This window comes from Chlamydotis macqueenii, chromosome 4 (assembly GCF_036417535.1).
Source record: "Chlamydotis macqueenii isolate bChlMac1 chromosome 4, bChlMac1.mat, whole genome shotgun sequence".
NCBI lineage: Eukaryota > Metazoa > Chordata > Aves > Otidiformes > Otididae > Chlamydotis > Chlamydotis macqueenii.
Genome location: NC_141559.1, coordinates 74329065 through 74349679, shown reverse-complemented (window position 1 = coordinate 74349679; position 20615 = coordinate 74329065). Strand labels below are relative to the sequence as shown.

General features: G+C 37.0%; 1 protein-coding gene across 6 annotated transcripts in view; it reads left to right on the top strand.

The window, feature by feature from the left end:
- Positions 1–20615, top strand: part of RGS12 (regulator of G protein signaling 12) — a 90259-nt gene that overhangs the window by 28578 nt on the left and 41066 nt on the right. For 4 of the 6 annotated variants that reach the window (XM_086746691.1, XM_086746687.1, XM_086746689.1 and 1 more), the window contains exon 4: positions 16462–16483. In XM_086746691.1, coding sequence (XP_086602817.1) covers positions 16462–16483 — 22 coding nt within the window. Of the gene's footprint in view, positions 1–5393; positions 5497–9452; positions 10214–16461; positions 16484–20615 lie in introns of those variants that run through there. The other 2 variants (XM_086746690.1, XM_010118041.2) reach the window with 2 other exon arrangements.

The following is a 20615-nucleotide window of genomic DNA, read 5'->3' as shown; positions in this document are numbered from 1 at the left end:
CCGCTAAAGCAACTTTTTTTTTGCATTTCATCTGCTAATTGAAAGCATACAACACATCTCTTTGGTATGAGGTTTTTATACTAATGAATGACATGTCTCTACTGGATATTAGATTTGGCATCTGTGGGTGGCAAAACCCCCTAAATGCTCATTTGACTTAATAATGAGTTTTTAAGTGGGTACCTGTCTTTGTTTGACTGATTTAAATAATCAGACAAAGCTTACACAGGGAGATAATAGCTTATATTAGTCCAACTAGTATACTAGGAAAATCAGACAAGAAGAGCTAAACATGCCCCGAACTTTTCCCACCCTGTCAGTTGATCTAAAAAAAAAGTATTAACTCTCCCTGCAGAGCTTGCTTCACCTTAGGTCATCACCACGGCCACAATGCCACCAGTCTGGCTAGTATAATTACGTGATTTAAATCAAGAGGCCTCTTCATTCTCAGCTTATAATTGTGAATTTAAAATTTGAAAAAAATGTATATTTTTGTCTTAGGTTTCATTATTTTTTTAACTTATGATAACTTGCCTTGGACTGCCAGTATACACAGGTTCTACCACGTACTACCTTCCTTTAAGTATTGCATCTTTTGAATATATTCTGTCCTAATTTTCATCTAAGATGTCACTGACCAGTTGACAGTTTTGCTGTCTGCTTTCATGAAGGTGGAGAAAAGGCCAGTTCTGAAATGAAACTGCATGCAAGAATAAAATCTCCATTTTCGTATGTAAAGGGTAGTTCTGCATTTTTAGCATATTAGTAATAGAGTTCTTAAAGGGCTACTCCTTTCTCATATACGGATATTCTGGAATGGGAACGCTAACACAGTCCAGCCCCTAACACTGCTGTTTTGGAAGCCTCATGGATCTGTGACCACAGCCTAAATTCTTTGTTTCTCTTTTCCCTTTGCTGGAACCTGTCTGGTGTGGCTCGGTGGAGTAGCAGTGACTGACAGATGCTGTTTTCTTGGAGCATGCCACCAGTTTTTAAACCACTGCAAAGCCTAAGATGTGTGCTAAGTGATTTTACAGTCACTTGCTGTAATAGCCCAGACCCTCTTGCTGAGCTATAATATATAGCTTTAAGTAGTGTAAGTCAGTCATGACATGAAACATTGAGTTCTTTACCTTGAATTACTGTAGCGTATGTGGTCATGGAGCTGATCAGTAAGGCTTTGAAAGCATCTAGTGGTTTCTGCCAGGCGTTCTTCTGCTCTGTTCAGACCTTTGACTGCTACAGTCCTGGCTGGAGTTGCTTATGGGCTGTGCTGCACAGTGGCTGCACACCTGTGCCGGTAAATGAAACGCTGCCAGGACACGGGCAAGCAGGCGTTGCAGTGTTCGTGCTGTCACATTGTTAGAGTTGTCATTTGTGTGGCTTCGTCCTGGGCCAGCCAGTGTGTTGCCTCAAATGATTTTGGACATGTTTTACAGGTTAGGCCTAATAGCTAGCATCCCTGTGCCCAAGAGGCAGTTTGGATGCAACCAGCTTCATTGATAGGAGGCTGGGAGAGCTTGGTGGTGTGATAGTGGCCAGAAAGCACCAGCTGTCTTTGGAACGATGCAGTAGCTTACGGTGCTATTGATTTGACTAGTACAGATACAGCCAGTATGTCAGTAGTTTACTATCATCTTATTCTGGATGATGCCTACGGTGTCTCTTGGTCTTGTTTTCCTTAGGTTTATAGACTTTATCATGGAAAGTTCTTATGTTCTTCACACTGTTTTGTAAAGTATCTGACAAAGGTGGCTTGGTCAACAGATGAGTACAGTTGTGTGTAAGCTCTGGTTTGTAGTGAAGTGAAGGTACTTATGTCTAGATACAGTCCAGAATGTTAAACTGTGAGATTTTTTTTTTTCCAGACACTGACAATATTGGGATTTGTCTTCTGTTATTGCAATTTGTAAAGTGACCATACTTTTGTAATTTTTCTGTTTACTCTTTTCTGCTGCTTTTGGGTTATTTTCTTTACTTCAGATTCTGGAGAAGTTTGCCATGTAAATTTTGCATGTACAAAGCAGAGTAGTCAGAAAATATGCTGAGAGCTGGATCTCATCTCAGCTTTCTTTGTGAGGTACATATGGCAGTGCTCATCACAGCAGTGCTCATCCCAAACTTTGGTGCCTGAGAAGAAACCAACAGTGTTGCCTAGGATGGATTCCATAGGGAATTCAGTTCCCATATGTGCAAAGACAGCAGGCACTGTATGGAGAAGTTTCTCCCTGAGGAAGCAATCAGTACATTGTCTGACCCTGCTACTCAAGTGCTGTCCAAGCCTTATTGTCTCTGGGCTTGGCTCTCCAACACAAGCCAATTTCTGTTGCAGATCCAGAGGCACAGTAAATGCTCTCAAGGATTAGATGCGAACGTGTATTCTGCTTAAATCCCCAGGCAGCAGGCCTTACTTCTTGTGAGTAGCCAGTACCACCATTCTTAAGATGTATGCTTAAATGGGCACAAGTGACTTAATAAGCTGTCAACATCTCTGATGCAGTCACCTTTGTGGAACTACAAGGATCAGCCAGGGTGAACAAGTTAAGGTAACTACCTCAAGCTGCAGAGGGATCATATCCCTTAGTTCAGCAATGTAAGGTGTTGGACCTTGGTTTTAGCTCCATTCCTTTGGTTCTGGTTTCTTTGCGTAGTGATGAAAAGTCAGAGCTTGCTTGATTGGGACTCTCGGTAGGCAAACAACCTCCTGGGGTGTCTTTCTCCATAAGCTTTGGTTCCTAGCATTCTGGGCTTGCTCTCTTTGGACTAAAGCTCTGCTCCCCTGAGTCTAATTCATGAGGCATGTTAAGCCTTTGGCATTAAGGCAGAGTAATGGCTTACAGCACTGGGGTCCGTTTTTGAAACTCAGAATTATTTGCTGCTTAAGGCTGGCCCTTGCTGCAGTTTCTTATGTTACACTTGTTGAATCAAGAGCATCTTTTAAGGCTCCTCCCAAGAAGGTGAGCAGTGAGGTAAAGTTACTTAAGGTAACAAGGACAAGAGCAGTCTGAAAATGAGAGCAGACTACTTTTATAAGACTGGATGACTGGACGATGAAATGGCAGATGAAAATGTATGCAGATAAATGGAAAGCAATGCAAATGAGGCAAAATAGTCCTAGCTTCATATATCAAATGATATATATATGTCTCTGAGCTGAGTGTTTCCTCTCAGAAGTGAAGTCTTTGAGTTACAAGGGACAGTTGCATGAAAATATCAGCTCAAAAAAATAAAATCCTACATTATGAATTATTAGGGATGGAATAGAGGGAAAAAACCCCATATAATGATTTCATCGTACAGATCTGTGGTTTTCCCACACCTTGAATGTTATGGTCTGGTCTCTTTATTTCATAAAGGTTGTGATATGTTAGAAGTGGAAAAGGTTCAGAAAGGTGTAACGAGTACAAAATCATGGGTGGCATAGAAAAAGTAGCTGGGATTGACTGCTCACTGTCTCCTTCGGGACAAGAAGTCAGCACCATTAATTAAAGGTAGCTGGAGCCGGGAGCAAAACAAACAGAAGAACACGATTGTTCGTGCAGGAGGTAAGTCGGTCTGTGGGATACCTCACCACTGAGTGCTGTGGATGCAAGAAATTTGCATGTCCTGGGGGAAAAGTGGACAAGTATTTGGAAAAGAGAGCCACTGGGGATTATTAAGGAGACAAGCCACACCAGATTCAGGAAGTATCCTGAACTAAAAATACCTGGAGTCTGGGAGAATGTCATCACGGAAATGTCCTGTATGTTGCCTTGTGCTGTTCTTCAGTAGACATCCATGTGTGGCCACTACTGGAAACATAATACTGGGTTCGATAAACCTGTGTGTTGAACTGATTCTTATGTCCTTAGACTCAAGGATGGACATTGGTTCTCCTTAACTGTGGGATGATGGATTGCACTCTCAGCACGGGAGGCTGCGTTACCTTTCACTTGGTGTAAACTTGTTTGTTTGTAAAGCCACGGGCTTGCTGACGGTAGTATCTCCTAGTGTTTTTGTGTGTGTAGTGCAGCGTAACTGCCGTGGGCTCTGGGAGCATTTACGGTTTGTGCTACAGCTGTCTGAGGGAGAGGGCATCTGCAGCTTTACTGGGCAGAGCTGCTGCTGCAGAACAGATTGCCCGTGCAGTTCCCGGGTGGGAAAGAGGAACTGGGTGACTGGTTTCATGCCTCTGTTCCTGCCCTCCCTCAGCTGCTCTTCCTGTTACCTGGTCTGTCCTTTTGTCGTGTCACGTGCTAATGGGGATGAGGAGAGATTTTTGCTCTGTGAGATCTGGTTAATGTTAGGGAATGAATTAAGGCCTTATTGAATGAACTGAATTGAGTATAATCACAGAATAGATACAGCACAAATGACAGCACTGTAGCTATCCGTGAATTGTTTCTGACCCTGTCTCCATGCTTGAACTGCTGGGATTTTGGCTGGGAGTTGGTACCATTTCATTTTCACCATCTTTGTGGATTTATCAGTCCAGTTAAGTTTTTTTTTTTTTTTTTTAAAGAAAAAAAAGGAATCAGCTGTGGCGCTTCTACTACATGAGTTACTGCTTTTTATTCAGTATTAAATCCTCAAAACATTTCATCGTTCTTCTGATAATTAAATATATACAGTAAAAATCCATCCTCTGTTTCACTCCGGTCTGAGGAACTGCAGAAGGATGGTATTTAAACATTACTTGTTGGGCAGAAAGTGTGTGCATCTCTTTCTGAAAACACACAGATATTGCTGGTCTGTCTGGAGAGTAGGTGTGGTATTGAAAATTACAAGAGTCATGTTTCACTTGGAACGTGATCCTTGTAAATGCCAATGCCCTGCTTACTCAAAAGAACATGGAGCATTTTGGTAGGATGAGATAGATTGCATAATATGCATACATACAATTGTAATCATACCGAGACACGTACCTACATGCCAGAAACTGAAATAAATTTGCTGTGAGTCTTACAAGTTTTAACAATTTTTTTTTTTAAGTATTTTTACATTATATTTTAAGTATTTTTAATAGGGATTGGCAGTCTAGTTCATTCAGATAACATACTCATCAAAGGGGAATGTATTAAAAAAGAGAATACTTTGGAGGAGAAAACGATGTTGACTCAATCTTAAACAAGTTTGGACAAACGTTTCAGACGGAGTCCTGTAGGCCCTCACTGCCTGCATTTTACATTAGCAGATTCCTCAGCAGCGTGCTGTTGTCTTTACAGAAGCTTTGTTACCCAGGACCTGCCTAAACAACATTTTAAAAGCTGCCTGTTCCTTTTGATGAGAAGATACAGAACCAGTATTGAGGGCGGAGAATGTGCTGGGGAGGGAGGAGAATGGGAGAGGTGTTGATAGGGCAACAGACAGAGAAGCCTCATTTTTTTACTGGACTCTGGAAGAAGTAAATATGTGTTCTGAAAGAGCGTAATCATAAAGTTGAAGGGACTGTCTCTTAACAATGAGCTATTAAACTACTTATACATGGAGAAAACTTTTACTGATAGTCAAGTGTCTGTAAGTATAAAGTTTTTTTGTTTGTCTAAATCGAACAGAAAACAGGAATATGGTTTAATGAGTGGTCTTCCGAGCTAAGAAATCTTACAGTGAGAAATGATAAATAATGCTTCTAAGGATTCAATGAGGTTTTAAAGAGACAAAGTTTGTAAGTATAAGTATTTAAGTTGAATTTCTATATAAGCTTTGTTAAGAAATTAAGAATACACCAATTTTATAGAGATATTTTAAATCTCTCTTTAGCATTGTATTGTTTTTAAAATGTGGAGTGAGTATAGTAGATATACAAATACTTCTGTAATTAAGTTTTTGATAAGTATTTCGCTTAATTTTCACTATACTTGCACTTTTTTTCCGTAAAGCAAGAATGTCATGTTGTAGTTGTAAGTTACCTTCTAATTGTTAACAATGGTTTTTTAAGGTGTGCGGCTAAAGTGATTTTTTTTTTCTGCCAGCTGGATTTTTATCCAATAAAACAGAATCCAGATGCTGTGAGTTATTAAAATAACTGAAAATAAATGGAAAATATTTATAGAATACAAAATTTCTGAGGTGTAGAGACTTCAGACCAGTTTTAGCTTCTTGTTGCTCAGAAAACACGTATTTCGTAAGTAAAGGTCGTAGCTGTGTTATTAAATTTTGACATTATAGTCTTATTCTTTATATATCTCAGAGTATAATTGTCTTTACTGCTAGAAGTATAGAAGAAAATCATCAGTTTTTGAAATGAAAAGAGAAAGAAACAATTGCAAGGCTTAGGAAGATATATATGCATTGTTGACTTAAAAATTATTAGTTTTCATACTCAGTTTTACATTGATTTCCTCAAAATCTTTTGATTTTTTGAGGCTCCATCTGCAGTAGCAGGAAATTCAGAAGCAGCTTAATGTGTTTCAGTGATCTGCCACTTAATCTTATGCTCCTTAATATGTAATTTAATTTTAATTTACTGCTGGGCTGCAAGTCACCTGCCATCTGGATGTGCAGGTTGTGCTGTTGCTGCATGTTCTTATTAGTGGAGAGAATTCAGTTGTCTTAAAATGTTGATCAACAGAAGGAAAAAAATAATAATTATTTAAAAATCATGTGTGAAAAAGTGTTATTTTTTTTATCATCAGTTTACAGCCAGGCTCTACAGAAGTATTTTTCAAAGCTTATGGTATGCCTTTCAAACCAAATATTTGTTTCTAGGGTAAATCTCTGGGTGCAGGGCTGCCTGGGTTCACGCTCCGCGGTGCGCGGGCGGACAGCAGGGGGCACTCGGCGCAGCGGTTCGCACCCCGGGCCCTCCCCGCGCTGGGTTTGTTCTGTGGGCAGTCGTGGTGGTTAGCAAGGGAGCTTGTGTTTCGGTTATTCATACACGAACAAATCCCAAACAGTTTGGCCTGAAAATATTTCCCGTTAATACTGCTTTGGAATAGGAAGGACTCTTATCTTTAAAATTGGCAGAGAAAAAACACAATGTAAATATGAGAATCTTCCCTCTTTTAATCAGTAGCACGTATGGGGTCTGTGTATTGTTGAGTAGCTGACAATTAATTGACAAAAATATATCTGGACAGATTATAGAAAATTTGGAGAATTAGAACATAAACCTCTTTTTTTAAATAGCAAAATTTTCTTAATTTGTGTGTAGGCTATTCAATACTCCTGCTTTTTATTTCAGTAACTAGGGTCAGTGAGCTAAATCATATTCTTAATAGGTATTTTTTTTTCCGCTGGCTTTCATGCAGTAGTCATTACTTTCTGTAATATGAGATAAGAAAAGAAATACTCTGTATTGATAAGATTTAAGATTTTGGATGGTACATTCTGCCAATGTCAAGTTTACTTTAGGAATTTACGTGACTAGGAGCTGGTCCAGGGGATTGCCTCTTTCTAGTTGCCTGGTGTTTTTTTGTGTGTGTTTTCTTCTTTTAGGACTCAAGGATATATTAAATCCTATTCATCTTTTGACAAGTTAAAACTTATCCAAGGTTCCTGTCATTCTGTCTTTCTCTTCAGCTTTTGCTGCTCGGAAAACAAATGTGCAAAAGAAAATAAGAGCAGGAAGCGGAGGGAGGGTAGAAGAGAAAAACAGATCAACTATATCTGGGGTCTCTACCCCTTCCCACAGTTTAGCTTCTAAGCAGATGGATGTGGGTTTACAACTGTCGTCTTTGGTAGATCTGAATAAGGTCTTTAAAGCTGTTATGTCATATTTTAACACTTTCCATTAATAGCTTTGCAAATTAACATTCCTTCTGCTTTTGACCTTTGAACTTTGAGTTGCCTGCCTGGTTTACAAATATGGTACACAAAATCACAAGATTTTGAATCTGGCAGCTGCTGAAATAACCTGTGAACATGTAGAGGGATATGAATTTTTTTAAAGGGCTTTCAGAGTCGCAGGACATTTCATAGCCATTACCATTAACTGGTACTGTCTCACTGGTGGAGCTTGTTTGCAGTGCTGGTAGAGTCACTGTATGGAAAAAATGTGGACATGCAATGCTTAGTTCAACTAAATAAAATCAACATCTCCAAAGGTCTGTTTAAACTAAAGGATTATTAGGTATATAACGCCAAGTATGAGTGCCTAGAATGTATAAAACACTGCCCACACACAGTGTTCCTCACAATGTTCACAGTGGTCGCGCTGGTGAACTGCTAGTCTTCCAGCTCCATCCCATTGCATGTAGCGTTTTTCTCCTAATCATTCTTATGTTCTTGTGAGTAACATCCTCACCTGTTAAAACTCTGCTAGTACATTTGTTCTACCTAGGTGATTCCTAGAGAACTTAGGTTGAGCATTAAGTAACCGCTATTGATAAAAGTCCTTTTTTTTTTGTGGTACCCCAAAGGAGTGTTCATAGGAAAGTTCTCCAGGCATTTTGGATCCATTTGTGCTTTTTGCTTATCCAGTGTAAGCATTATTCTGCAGGTCACCTGTATATTTGTAATGGTGTTGCTGTTTGGTTGTTGAAGGTATTGACAATGAAAATACATTGTGCATCTCACTAGGTTTAGTGTCAAGCAATATGCAGTTTTTAAACAGCTCTGGAATTTTTTCTTCATAGAATTATTATTTTTTTAATACTTATCCACATGTAGTAAAACTGTTCTGCTCTGCAAGTACCATAGGGGATTTGCTTCTTAAGCCCTAAAATAATGGAGGCTGTAATTTGTAAAACACATTCCTTCCTATCTACCCACCCATTTGTTTCAACTGCATTTCTTCATGGGATTAAAGACTTGTAGAAGACAGCATTCTAAAGTGCTGTAGTGTGCCTATTCAAACAAGTAATCAATTTTAAAATTATCTTTGTCCATTGTAGCAATTTGTGTGTGTCTCTGGAATGCTTGTTAAAGCATAGTTCCTCCATTTTAATCTGCAATTAGCTTAAAATTCCTTCTCTGATAACTTTAAATTAAACTGAGAAGATGGAGTTTTTCTGGTAACCAAGACTCTTCATCCTAAGTCTGAAAATAGGAAAATGTGCAGACTTGGACGGGCTTTTGCAAGCCAGTCCTGTGAGATCTTGAATAAAGGCTCTTCTTTTTGCCTCATTTTCTCTCAATATAAGTTCAGAGTAATACTTGCCTTCTTCATAAGGTTGTTTTTATATTAGGGGCTCAACCTAGGAACTGTATGGATGTGGAGGATTCCATATGCTGCATTGAACAAGGGAGAAGATTCCTCTTTCCTAAACTACTACTAGTAAGTCCACCTTGGCTTTAAGGACATCCCACTTGCATAAAAATGCCCACTAGTCATTCCCAGTTTGCAATTCTGGTGTGTATTTTTAGCAGAAGATTGTATCCTGTTTGCTTAAAAAATAACAGCAGTGGAAGGTTTAGATGCTATCGCTATTTACTCGTGAATAGCAGCAAATTTCTTGGAATCCTCTACTTCCCATACACAAGCTCTTGAAGACAGGCAGGTTAATAGCACTTCCCTCTTACGTTACGAGCAGCCTGTTTTGCTCTCTGTTCTTACGGCGCTGTGCACAGAACTGTCTTTTGAGCACAGGCTCGGGTAGTGAGGAAGGAAGGGCAGAATATCAGTTGCTTTCTGAACGGAGAATTTTGTCTTTAGTGACAGCAGGCTTCTCCTAGGTTTACCCAAATATGCCAAGTTTCCTTGTACTGCGGATTTTTACATGCAATATATATTGGTAACCACTGAAAAGTTAAGCAGAATAGAATGTTTGAGGTCCTGCTTTATTCTGGCTTGCATTATGTAAACCTCTGAAAATAGTGGTTTACTATGTAAATGTTTCTATAACTAATGTTAGGGTGATTAACTAATTTTTTTTTTTTCTGAAAACTGTCTTGGAAATCTGTTTTATTGAATACAGGACTATCACACAATTCAACGTCATTTTATTTTCCTGATTTGTTATAGGAACCGTTTTAAAAGACAATCAGCATGATTTATATAAAATGATGTAGCTTTTCTGGTGAGAGATAATTGAGATCTAATCTGAATCCCTGACGAACCACAGCTTCCTGCATTGGCCTGTTGCTATGGGTAACATAAAGGGAGTAAAATAGAACTTCATACGAAATGCCTTTAAACTTTACTGGCATGTACAGGCATGGAACGGGGTTGAATTTTTTAGTTTACTCTTTGCGAAGCCGATGTGTTAAGGAAATGCTTTTTTCGTATTAAGTGAAGATGAATTTAGGAAGAGTACTGTTAGGAAAAATAACTGCTGTTTCTTACGAAGAGCGGGTAAGTCATATGAATTATATTTAGCTAAGGCATCTTGCAGTGAGAAATTAGAAGGGTCTATTGTTATTGGCAAGAAATTATAGAAGAATGTTATCAGCTTCACAATGCTTTTTGCTTAAGTTAGAGAAGAATGTTATCAGCTTCACAATGCTTTTTGCTTAGCCTTTAAGCTTTTTTGCTTTAAAGTATTTGAGTTAAAATTCTTCTGTAAATGCAAACATTGGGTTTTATTATCAGAGAAGAGTAAAGGGAATCTTATTGTACCAACTAACATTCAGATTTTGAGATGTATTTATGAACTGTGCTCAATACGTATAAAGTTAAAAAATCTGTATGTTTATAATCTGTGCCTATTTTTTAATTCTGTGCAATGTATTTTGTATGTGCTTTCTGTACCTTTATACCAATATTATATAGTTAGGTAAAACTGTATATATTTTGTATATATATATATCTGTCGAAGTAATTTTAGGGATGGATTTGGCATTTAAGGCACTGTGTTTATTTGTGATAAGACTGGTTTGGTTTGGGGTAAAAAGTTGAACATTTATTTCTTAAAGGAATTCCAAATGTCACATCATTCACTGTTCATATTTTGTTTTTACAGGTTCAAATATTTGATAAAAATATTTAATTTTCAGAGAACAATGTATTCAGTAAAATTATAGTAAAGTAGTTTTACTGTATTTTTTTCCCTTGGCAATTGTTACATCTGTAATACTTTTGTATTAACTATTATAAATGCAGGTCTTTGGTGGTAGAGAGTTGAAAAGACAAATTATGTAATAGTCCTCCTTTAACTGGTATTGTGAAGGGGCATCCTGTTCATAGAATTCTAAATCATGGAATTAATTGCCATAACATTTTGAAAGGAGGATAAAAATACTGTAATGTTACTCCAATATTTAAGTGACAAGTACATTTGAGATTATTTATTAGAAGGAAAATCTAGCAGTAATTTATAAGTAATAAGGCTTTATTTTTTGTTTAAAATGTTAGAACAGTGTACACCATATTTTGAGACGTGATGTCCCTCACAGAGATCATTTGAGTTCACGGCATTTGTGCAATGTTAATGCTGTAATGTATTTAAAAGTATAAAAATATGTGTATGCAATGTAAGTCCTGGAGTAATGCGATTGAAGATCTAGGAACCTGCTCATAATTCATACCTTGGCAAAAGGAGAAGTTGCTTCAGGTGATTTAATAAGGAGCTTGAACAAAGCTAGATGCAAGCAGTCGACTGACTGATGGGCTCTCCCTGAGCTAAGCGACAGAATGTTTGAAAGTTGGCTGTTTGTATTCAGTCTGTAAATATTCAGTGCTTCATCTCTTAAAGAACACAAGAAGTTGCCCAAACTTATTTTGTATATTGAAATCTTACGAGAAAATCAGTTTAGAAGGTTGGTGGAGCTAGGAATGCTATTCCAACCTGAAAGGCTTAATTAGAGCGGCTTTTGTAAAATAGAGTGTAGTGTAGTATTGTACTAGGGAAGTCTAACATGCTGAATATAGTAGTCAGAGAATTCTTTGGATGCAGCAAAAAGTCGATGCTTGTATTAGAAGAAAGTGGGCTTTAAAAAGGACACACAGGTCATTTTAAATCTCTTTTTCTCTGAATCTTTCTGCATGCCCAGGAAAGAAATAGATACTTCTGTTTAGTCAGTGATTTTGTCATTGTTAGGGTAGAAGAGAGGAATACATCCTCACTCTCCTTGTAGATTTTATCCTTCCACATCTCCGAAGGAGTTGAAAATAGGTATGTCTTTTTTGACTCAGGAAGGCACTCACCCACCTTCTGTTAACACAGATGATTTCATGTTGCTCCATTTTATCGCTAAGGCCTGGTATTTCCCTAGTATGCGTCACCCCTCCTGGTATTCCCATCTTTCTCTTTGTTCTACTCAAGTACTTGAGCATGACTTTGACTTCAATGACAAATCTTGAGGTGGAGAAAAAGGACATTTTTGTATTGTGTTATTTAGGTAGCCTGTACATATGGATTTATTTGTAATGTCTGGGATATACGTAGGGTATTTTGGGGTTTTCTGCATCATGGTATTATGGCAGACTGTGACAGTACTTACTTGGCTTCCTGGAACCTGGTCCATGTAAAATGGAATAAAATGGATTTTCTGGGTAAGAGTTTCTGTCAATGGAAAGATGTCATCGGACCAGATTCATGCAGTGGTGCACACATGTGGCAGGTTATGGAATCATAGAATCATAGAATGGTTAGAGTTGGAAGGGACCATCAAAGGTCATCTAGTGCAACCCCCCTGCAAGGAGCAGGGACATCCCCAACCAGATCAGGTTGCTCAGACCCTCATCCAACCTGGCCTTGAACGATTCCAGGGATGGGGCTTCCACCATCTCTCTGGGCAAAGAGAGGTTCATGGTTATAGACCATGAAAACTAAAAGATATAGGCTGTTTCAACCTTGTGAATTATTCTCCTTTATGCCCTCTCTCCCTTTTTACCCTGTTGTTGGTGCAAGATAGTATGTTGTCTATTTCTATTCTGGAAAAAAAAAGTTTTATCTACTCACAAGGTAGTTTTCTCCGCATTAATTATTGTAAGTTGATACTCTTTTAGATTTGTTGCAAGTAGATCCTGAACACAACATCAAAAAACTCGTGGGCCCTTCTGGTTTTTCCACCTAGCAAAGATAAATGATACAAAGAGAAATTTTGCATCTTTTCTCTTAATTGGAACTTTATGCTGTCTAATATATGCTGAAGCATTTGCCAGTTGACAGAGACCTGGAACATCTTTTATGGTGTATGATAACTGGGAAGGCACTGTTCAGCTCGCTGGCCCTGGCAACTGAGCGCCTTACCTGGGTCACAGGGATCAAGATCTTGCCCTGAAGTCTAGGGAAGAGAGTTGTATCCTCCACCTTTGCAGGGTGTTTGTGTCTGTATACCTCAGCTAATCCAACTAGATGAGTAAGCAGAGTTCCCATGAACAGGTAAACTGGAAGGCATTTCAGTTTTCCTAAACTAGATTTATTTTTAAACTTTGGTAATTTTTTTACCATCAAACTCCAGGCATATACCATGGGCTTTTTCCTAAACCAATGTGGAAGTCAGGGTAATTTGAAGAACTAATTTCAGTTCTTATCTGGTTGTGAAAGATTTGAGGATTGAATACAATTAGATTTTATCTCTGGATGATAGTTCATATGTACATTCACAAAATGAATACATATATGTCCTGTCATTTGGAATGAAATACTTAAATACCTTTTTTTTTAATCGTCACATTAGCCCTAACTGGCACAGGGTTGTACCCTATCCTTCTTCATCTTTCAGAAATGGCTACATACAGGAACTGGTAGATTTTATAGCTTTTCAATACATATGGTTTTTAATAGGTAGTTCTTAATATGTATGTGGCAAGTTAAATTTCATCAAATAATCAAACTTTATATGTAGATCAAATTTTGTCCTGAAGAGCCTCCAGGGTGGTAAGCACGAGTGCTGAAGAATGAAAAACAGCCCTCGACATACAGTGAATTTTTAAAATGAGATCATCATAGTATTTAAAAAAATCTGGTCTTGCAACTTACAGCTTTGGACAAATCTAGACAAGTTTCAGCTGAACAGTTTAGAAGAGAAACTACTTTGTCTAAATGTGGACTGCATACAATTTCTAACAGGTTTATATTAAGATTTCTATGTACCTACAAACATGTTTTGGACATACTACTGTAAATACTTATACAGTAATTGAAAGCTTTTAGTTTCTTGCTGGTTTTCTTGAATTAAGTGGATTTAGTTTCAGTTAATGAATTCAGATGAATTTAAAGAAATGTTCTTAAAATAAATTTTATTCACTGATCTACAGAAGTAAACTGATAATGCTTGGAATGTGCTGGGTAGTTTTAGTGACACTGATATACAAAAAATACCATATAGTTGGAATATATCAAAACCAAAGGGAAATTTGAAGTGTCTTAATAGCACAGAACTAGGTGGTTGATATTTAGATGAGAAATTATGTTATTCCTATGGGTACTATTTTTAATTTTTTAAAATGTTTAAACATAATAGTTACTAAAGCCTTGCTTGGAGAGGTTTTAATGTCATGTAATGTGCATTAGCCAAAGCATTTAAAATAAGAACACAGAATCATCCTGTGGTGTGTAGCAAGCTCACTGCATTAACGTATGCTAAACAGATTGAGGTAAAACTGGATCTCATTGTCCACAGAACTTAACTAAGTGGTACTATTACTGTAAGATTTGAGCTTTTCTATGAAGTGACACCATTTTTCCTTTAAAGTGGTATTTTACAATTCTTCACTTGTTTTTTTAAAAAAGTAGTGTAAATACTCTTTTTACTATCATGAGAATTCTACTCGTTTTACTTGATACCTTTCAGAGACATGAAAGAGAACTGTACTTGGTGTTTGGATCTAGATTCATGCAAGCTGCCAAAGTAAATGACCATTCCTAAAATGCATATATTTTGAAAGTGGTTTTTTTTGGTCTGCTGTGTAAACTGATACTATTACTTTACTTCAAGTCCCTTTTCTGCATTCTCTGAGAAATGACATTGAAATTGTTTATGCATTGACTGTTCCGTACAATATGTGAATAAGAAATTAGAAGCAATCATATTTATAAAACATAATTCAGTAATGTAAATTAAATTTTCTAAATTATGAGCATGAATTAAGTTACAGCTTCTGAATGCATAATATGCTTGCTAGACTTGTGTGCAAAACAGAAGTACAAAAGATGTCCTAAGACTCACTGAAGAACTCTACCCAAAAGAGTAGTACTTTTTTTGATATCTGAAACTGTGCCATTAAAAAAAGTGAGAGGTCTGGATACACTTTTGTTATTATTATGCTTCGCAGATTCAAAAGCATTTATTTTTGTGTAGTTAGACAAGAAGTGGCATCATCTTTTTTTCATCTTTTCCTTGAAAGATGCATTTGTGTTTATCTGACATAGAGGAATGATGTCTAGTTTAAACTTTGAAAGTTCGAGAATACTTGTATTAAAAATGAGATCAGACCCTCTGATGATGAGGTGAATGGTGAGGCCACAACGCTTTGTAACAAGTGATGTTCTTCAGATAGTATTAATAAGCAGTATAAAATCCTCCAGTGAAATACAAAAGAAAAGGGAAAGAAAGGAGAATATATGATTCTTTTAAGGATTACTAAGGGGAGAGTGAATATTTCTTCCCAAGGCTGGAAAATACAGCCAAACCATGGAGAAATAGCATTTCTTCTAAGCTGTGTATATATCTGTGTTTTTTTTCTTCTGTGTGTTTTCCATCTTGAAGAAATTACTGATATTATAGGACATTCTTTCCTAGCTTTTTTAAAGAGCAGTACAAAATAAGAGTTTATTTTTAATTATGTAGAAAGTTACTTAAAGGTTCAAGGACACTTTAAATGACCAAGAAAAGACTCTCCAAACTAAAATAATAATGATTTTTAACAGCCATTAAAAATCAATATAAACTAAAAATCAGCTCTCCTTCCAGTCTTTCGCTCAGCTGAGTGTCAGGGTGCAAGCACTGGAGTACGTGCTTGGGAAACGGTCACCTACTTGGTTTTACAGAAATGTTAGCTACTTTGAGGTAGTTTGTGATCAAAGGTGAGAAGTTTGGGGTAGATAAGTGCATTAGTATCAACATTTCACTAGAAGACTAATTGCCCTTGAAAATTTGGCGTAAAATAGTAGAGATACTGAGGAGTTCTTGCCTAGGTTATTGGAAATGTTCTTGCGTCTTTTTGGCTCTGTGGAAGTCAGAAGTGATGGGCAGGGGAAGTTTTCAGTCATCTGACTGACAAAATACCCAAATTTTACTTTTGATTCCACATATCTCCACATATGGCAGCATAATAAGGTGTATGTTTTAGTTCTTTTCAGATCACTTTTAAGGTATCTGCTTTCTCACATACACCAACGGATTGACTTCTTTCATCTAAGGAGGACTGTTGGAATCAGTGTAGCTGCTCACAGGAGGAAGTACTTTGCCCAGTAAATACTGGTGGGATCAAGTTCCAGGACAGTGGTTAAAAGGCCTGGGGTGAACTTCATGGTGGGGAGGAAACATCTGTGAGAAAGTAACAGCTTGGTTCTTTAGATTTTTCTTTCTCGTGTTATCTGTTGTTAATAAGATCAGGAAAGTAGTTAACGCTTCAAATACTGTGTGAAGCTCAGAGATTTCTAATATTTACCATGAAACTTAAGTAACACTTATTTTTTCTCTTTCTTATTGCAGTCAGCAACTGTTTCTGATGGAGGTAAGCTGAAGCTTGTTTTTACTTTTATAATGAAAAAGAATCAATTTTTCACATTAAGCAACATAATGTGTGGTAAATAAGGTGATATACTACAAGGCGTGAGTCCAAAATGGTGCAGATCTCCGAGTTCTTTGGGAACTGTGCCAGTGATTATGTTCACATACTTTCACTGATTCAATTTCATAATTTTTTTTTGTATGGCACGTCTCTCTATGTATGCACATTTTTATTATCAGTAGGCTTCTTCATTCATAGTAACAAAGCAGCAGAGCTGGTAGACTTTCATATAATTGGATGGTAGATAAAATCTTGTTCTCTCTTTTATTGTCCTTTACACACCCGGTGTGCTTTTGAAGAAATATGCTCTAGCTCCTGAGTTGTAAGCTGTGTTGTGCATTTGTTGAGGTTGGAATTTCTTTGCAGTGTGATACATTTTGAGAAGGGGGTAAGTAACTTGGTGTTTGTAAAATCCCAGCATGAAGTTTTTGCGGTTCTGAAGTACTGCCAAGTAAACTCCTCTTTATGTCACCTAAGCTTGTTTGTTTTGATTTCAACATGGCTTTAATGTTTTAAAGGACATCCACTCTGTTAAACCTTAGAATATGATTTCTCTGAACCTTTGAAGTTAATTGAAACAATTTAGGTATGCTTCCTTCATGGAATAAAGGAATTCATATAGTTTAAGGTATACAGGAGATGGCATTTCTCACTTGCCTTGCCTAGCAGGAGTTGATTCACTCCATCCTGCAAAGAAACTCACATACATATTATTACTTTTGGTATTCTTTGACAACAGTAATAAGGCAATTTTATTAAATAGAAAGGGGGCAAACTGTTGGTCTAATTAGTGCAGTGAAATTGAAGATACATTTTGAATAGTAAGGATTTTTTTTGTATTACATGCAAATGTAAGTGCAAAATCAGCAATGCTATTAAAAAAAACTCTATTGTGTCCTAATTTCTGATTCCTTGAAAAACTAAACTACAGTTGAGAGAAATATGACTGTTTTGGTCCTTTTGATAGAACCATTTTCCAGTGGCTGCCTGACTTTATAAGGTATTTTCTTCTCTGCTGCTGACAGTCTACTTCTGTAACAGTACTTCTGTCTAGATAAGAAGGTAGACTCTATATTGTATCTGCCTTGTCTGCAAAGTGACAAAAAAATGAAACAGAAAATAATTGTGTCTATTCCACTTTCTGTTTCTAAAATGTAGCCTATGTTTTTGTGGGGGAAAATACGTTCCCCCCCCTTCCCCCAGATGTTACCTGTCTGATAGAAAAATCAAGACTTTTTTTTCCTTGTGTATGTAGTTGAATTAAGTTCCATGTGCTGAGGGGCAAAAAATGTGATTGATCTTTTTTAGATAAAATTTAATGTAGTTGCATCTTGTTGCCACTACAATTCTTGTTCCATGTTAATGAAAATTATTTTACTTCTGTTGCCTATCCAGACTTGGAGATCCTTGTGGTAGTACTCATACGATAGTAATTTCAAGCTTTTTGTCCTTCCAGATGAAAATTTATTTTAAAGATCTGACATAGTTTTATTTATTCCAATGACTTCTGTATTTCATTCCAATTCCACAGGTAATTGTGTTTTCACAATTAATTCTATACAGTTTTGTGAAGTCATGAAATCTAAGGACCATGTAGGTTGCAGACGTGAAAGAACAGACAATGTTATATGCATTTTCCTGCTGAGTTTATGACGTATTTTTTCAGCTAATGCCGAACATGAACTCTCTCTTCGTTGTTAAATGCTACTTAAGGGCAGGTGTGATGTATGTAAAAAGCAGTAGTCGAACTATACTGCGTAATATTGAATCCGTGCTTAAATACCTAGAAATTGGATTGGAAAAGTAAGAACCAGAGAGACTGTAACCAGAAAAGGTGAAATGAAATAAAATCCTAATTAATTTCATTTCGAGTTGCATTGAGTAAAAAGCTCTGATTCATGTCTGAATAATGTTTTCAGGCTTTCATTTTTATTGAAAGTGTCACAGCACTGAATTTTTTCCAGTCTTCTCTAATCTCACTAATTCATTAATAGATCCACAGATTTACACATTTTAGGGCATGTCTAGATTAGGAAAATTTGCACCAGTGTAACTGTTTTTAGAGCAGTGCATATTTCCCTTCATAGACTAAATTTTAATAGTAGTATTTGTACATATAAATAGATGTTGTTAAGTTTTAGTCTGGAAAGGGAAATTTATGTGTAAAAAGTAATTATTACGTGTTTCTGTGCATCCCTTCGGTATAATAGGAAGCATGTACTTTTTATTTCCAAGGTCAATAAAGCCTCATGTAATATGGCTTTTGTTACACTAGAGCTAGGCACTGGAAACCATCTACCCCTTGTTGCATTTATTTTACATGGTAACTCAGTTTATGTGAGGCTGGGATGTTCTCATTAGCCAAAACTGTGCACTTGGGCTTTGCAACATAGGTAACGTGTGGAAGATACAGGTACTTGAATGAGTGTTGTTTCCAGAGGTGCTGACTGGTAGCAGCTCTTAACTGTAATTGGTTCACTTAATGAATTGCAGCTAATCAGACTGCAAACTGTAATAATGCTTAGATGCAAGATCAAACTGTAATAATGCTTAGATGCAAGATCACTGCTATAGGTCAATTAATCTGCAGCCACCTATGCTCTAGGAATAGCAGGAACAATTTTATCTTACTACAATGACCTGTAATTAGCAGATTTCTACTTCCAATCTTGGAAACTGTCCGTTCCTGCTGACTGTAGGAATAGTGAAAATGTGTATACAGTATGCAGGCTGACAATGTGACATTTTGAGCACTGTGCCATCTAAACCATCCCAGGTGTGATCAATAATAGTCCCCGGCTAATGTCTGACTCTGGTTATTGATACATAGACGGCACTTTACAGAGGGAAAACCTTAAAGTCAAAGGACATATAATAGAAGTACCTCATCGTTCATCTCCCGGACAGACAGGTGGTGAGGTATCTGAGATATTAAGAATCTCTAAGTCAGTTCTTACCTGCTGTTCCCTACAGAGATCAGTTCACAAAGCTGAAGTCTATTATTTCCAAATACTTAAGCATAACAAGTCCTATCTGCGTATCTTTTTCCTAAGATACTACTTTGCTGTAGTTTCTACTAGTTTCTCTTTGTAGTATTCATCACCTGGAGAGAATTTTCATAAGGAAAAGTGTTCTTAAAAGACTTTTGAAAGGAATCTGATGTTTATAATACTAAATAATGTAAAACTGTATTTTAAAAAGTAACTAAAGACAGTAGAGCAAAAAATCCGCAATGACATCCAAAATAAAGCAAAGCACTTGTTACACTTTTTACATGATAAATACAGATGGATTATTTCCTCCAACAGCTATACGGCTTATTTGTCGGTCAGGCTGGCAGTGCGTGCTTGCTGTAGCTGTGTTCCACTGCAGCATGAATAATTCAAGTTCCTTTAGCAGCAGTGGCAAAAGGTCTTTTCTTTAAATTATTTATGTAGCATCTTATAATGCTTCGTGTTAAGTATACTATTGCTTTCCTCTGCTTGAAGCCATGTGGGTAAAGAATCGATTTGTTTAGAGCGGTGTTGGAGGCTACCAGGAATTGCTCGGGGGGAAATGCCGTAGCTTCCCTTGTCCCAGAGCTGCAGAGGAACAATGCGCTGTACAGTAGGACTAATCTGCACCCAATGGGTTCCGGGATGCTGCAGCTGAACTTGGTATGGATTCAGAAGGATGGCTTTCAGTGAATGGCTTGAAGTATTTGATTAAGTGGCACCACAGTGGTTCTTACCAGCTTTATCCAGGTACTGTATTTAGTGATGAATTGGAATTTCTTAACTATATGACTCTATGCATTCCAATGATTACAAGCAATATGGGTCGCTTTTCACAATAATAAAAAGTATTTGTAGGTTGAAAAATGTATATGAATTTTATAAACAAATGCATACAAAAATATCCTTAATTAATTGTATTAAGACTTACTGCTTTATATTATTTAAATTGAAACTTTCAAAGCCATCTTATCCTGAATACTTTCAAGATTTTATTGAATGCCTGGCTTTTCTTACATAATAATGTTTTTGTAAGAGAAATAAAACCAAGATCCTTTACACAACGTGTAAAAACGAAAGGT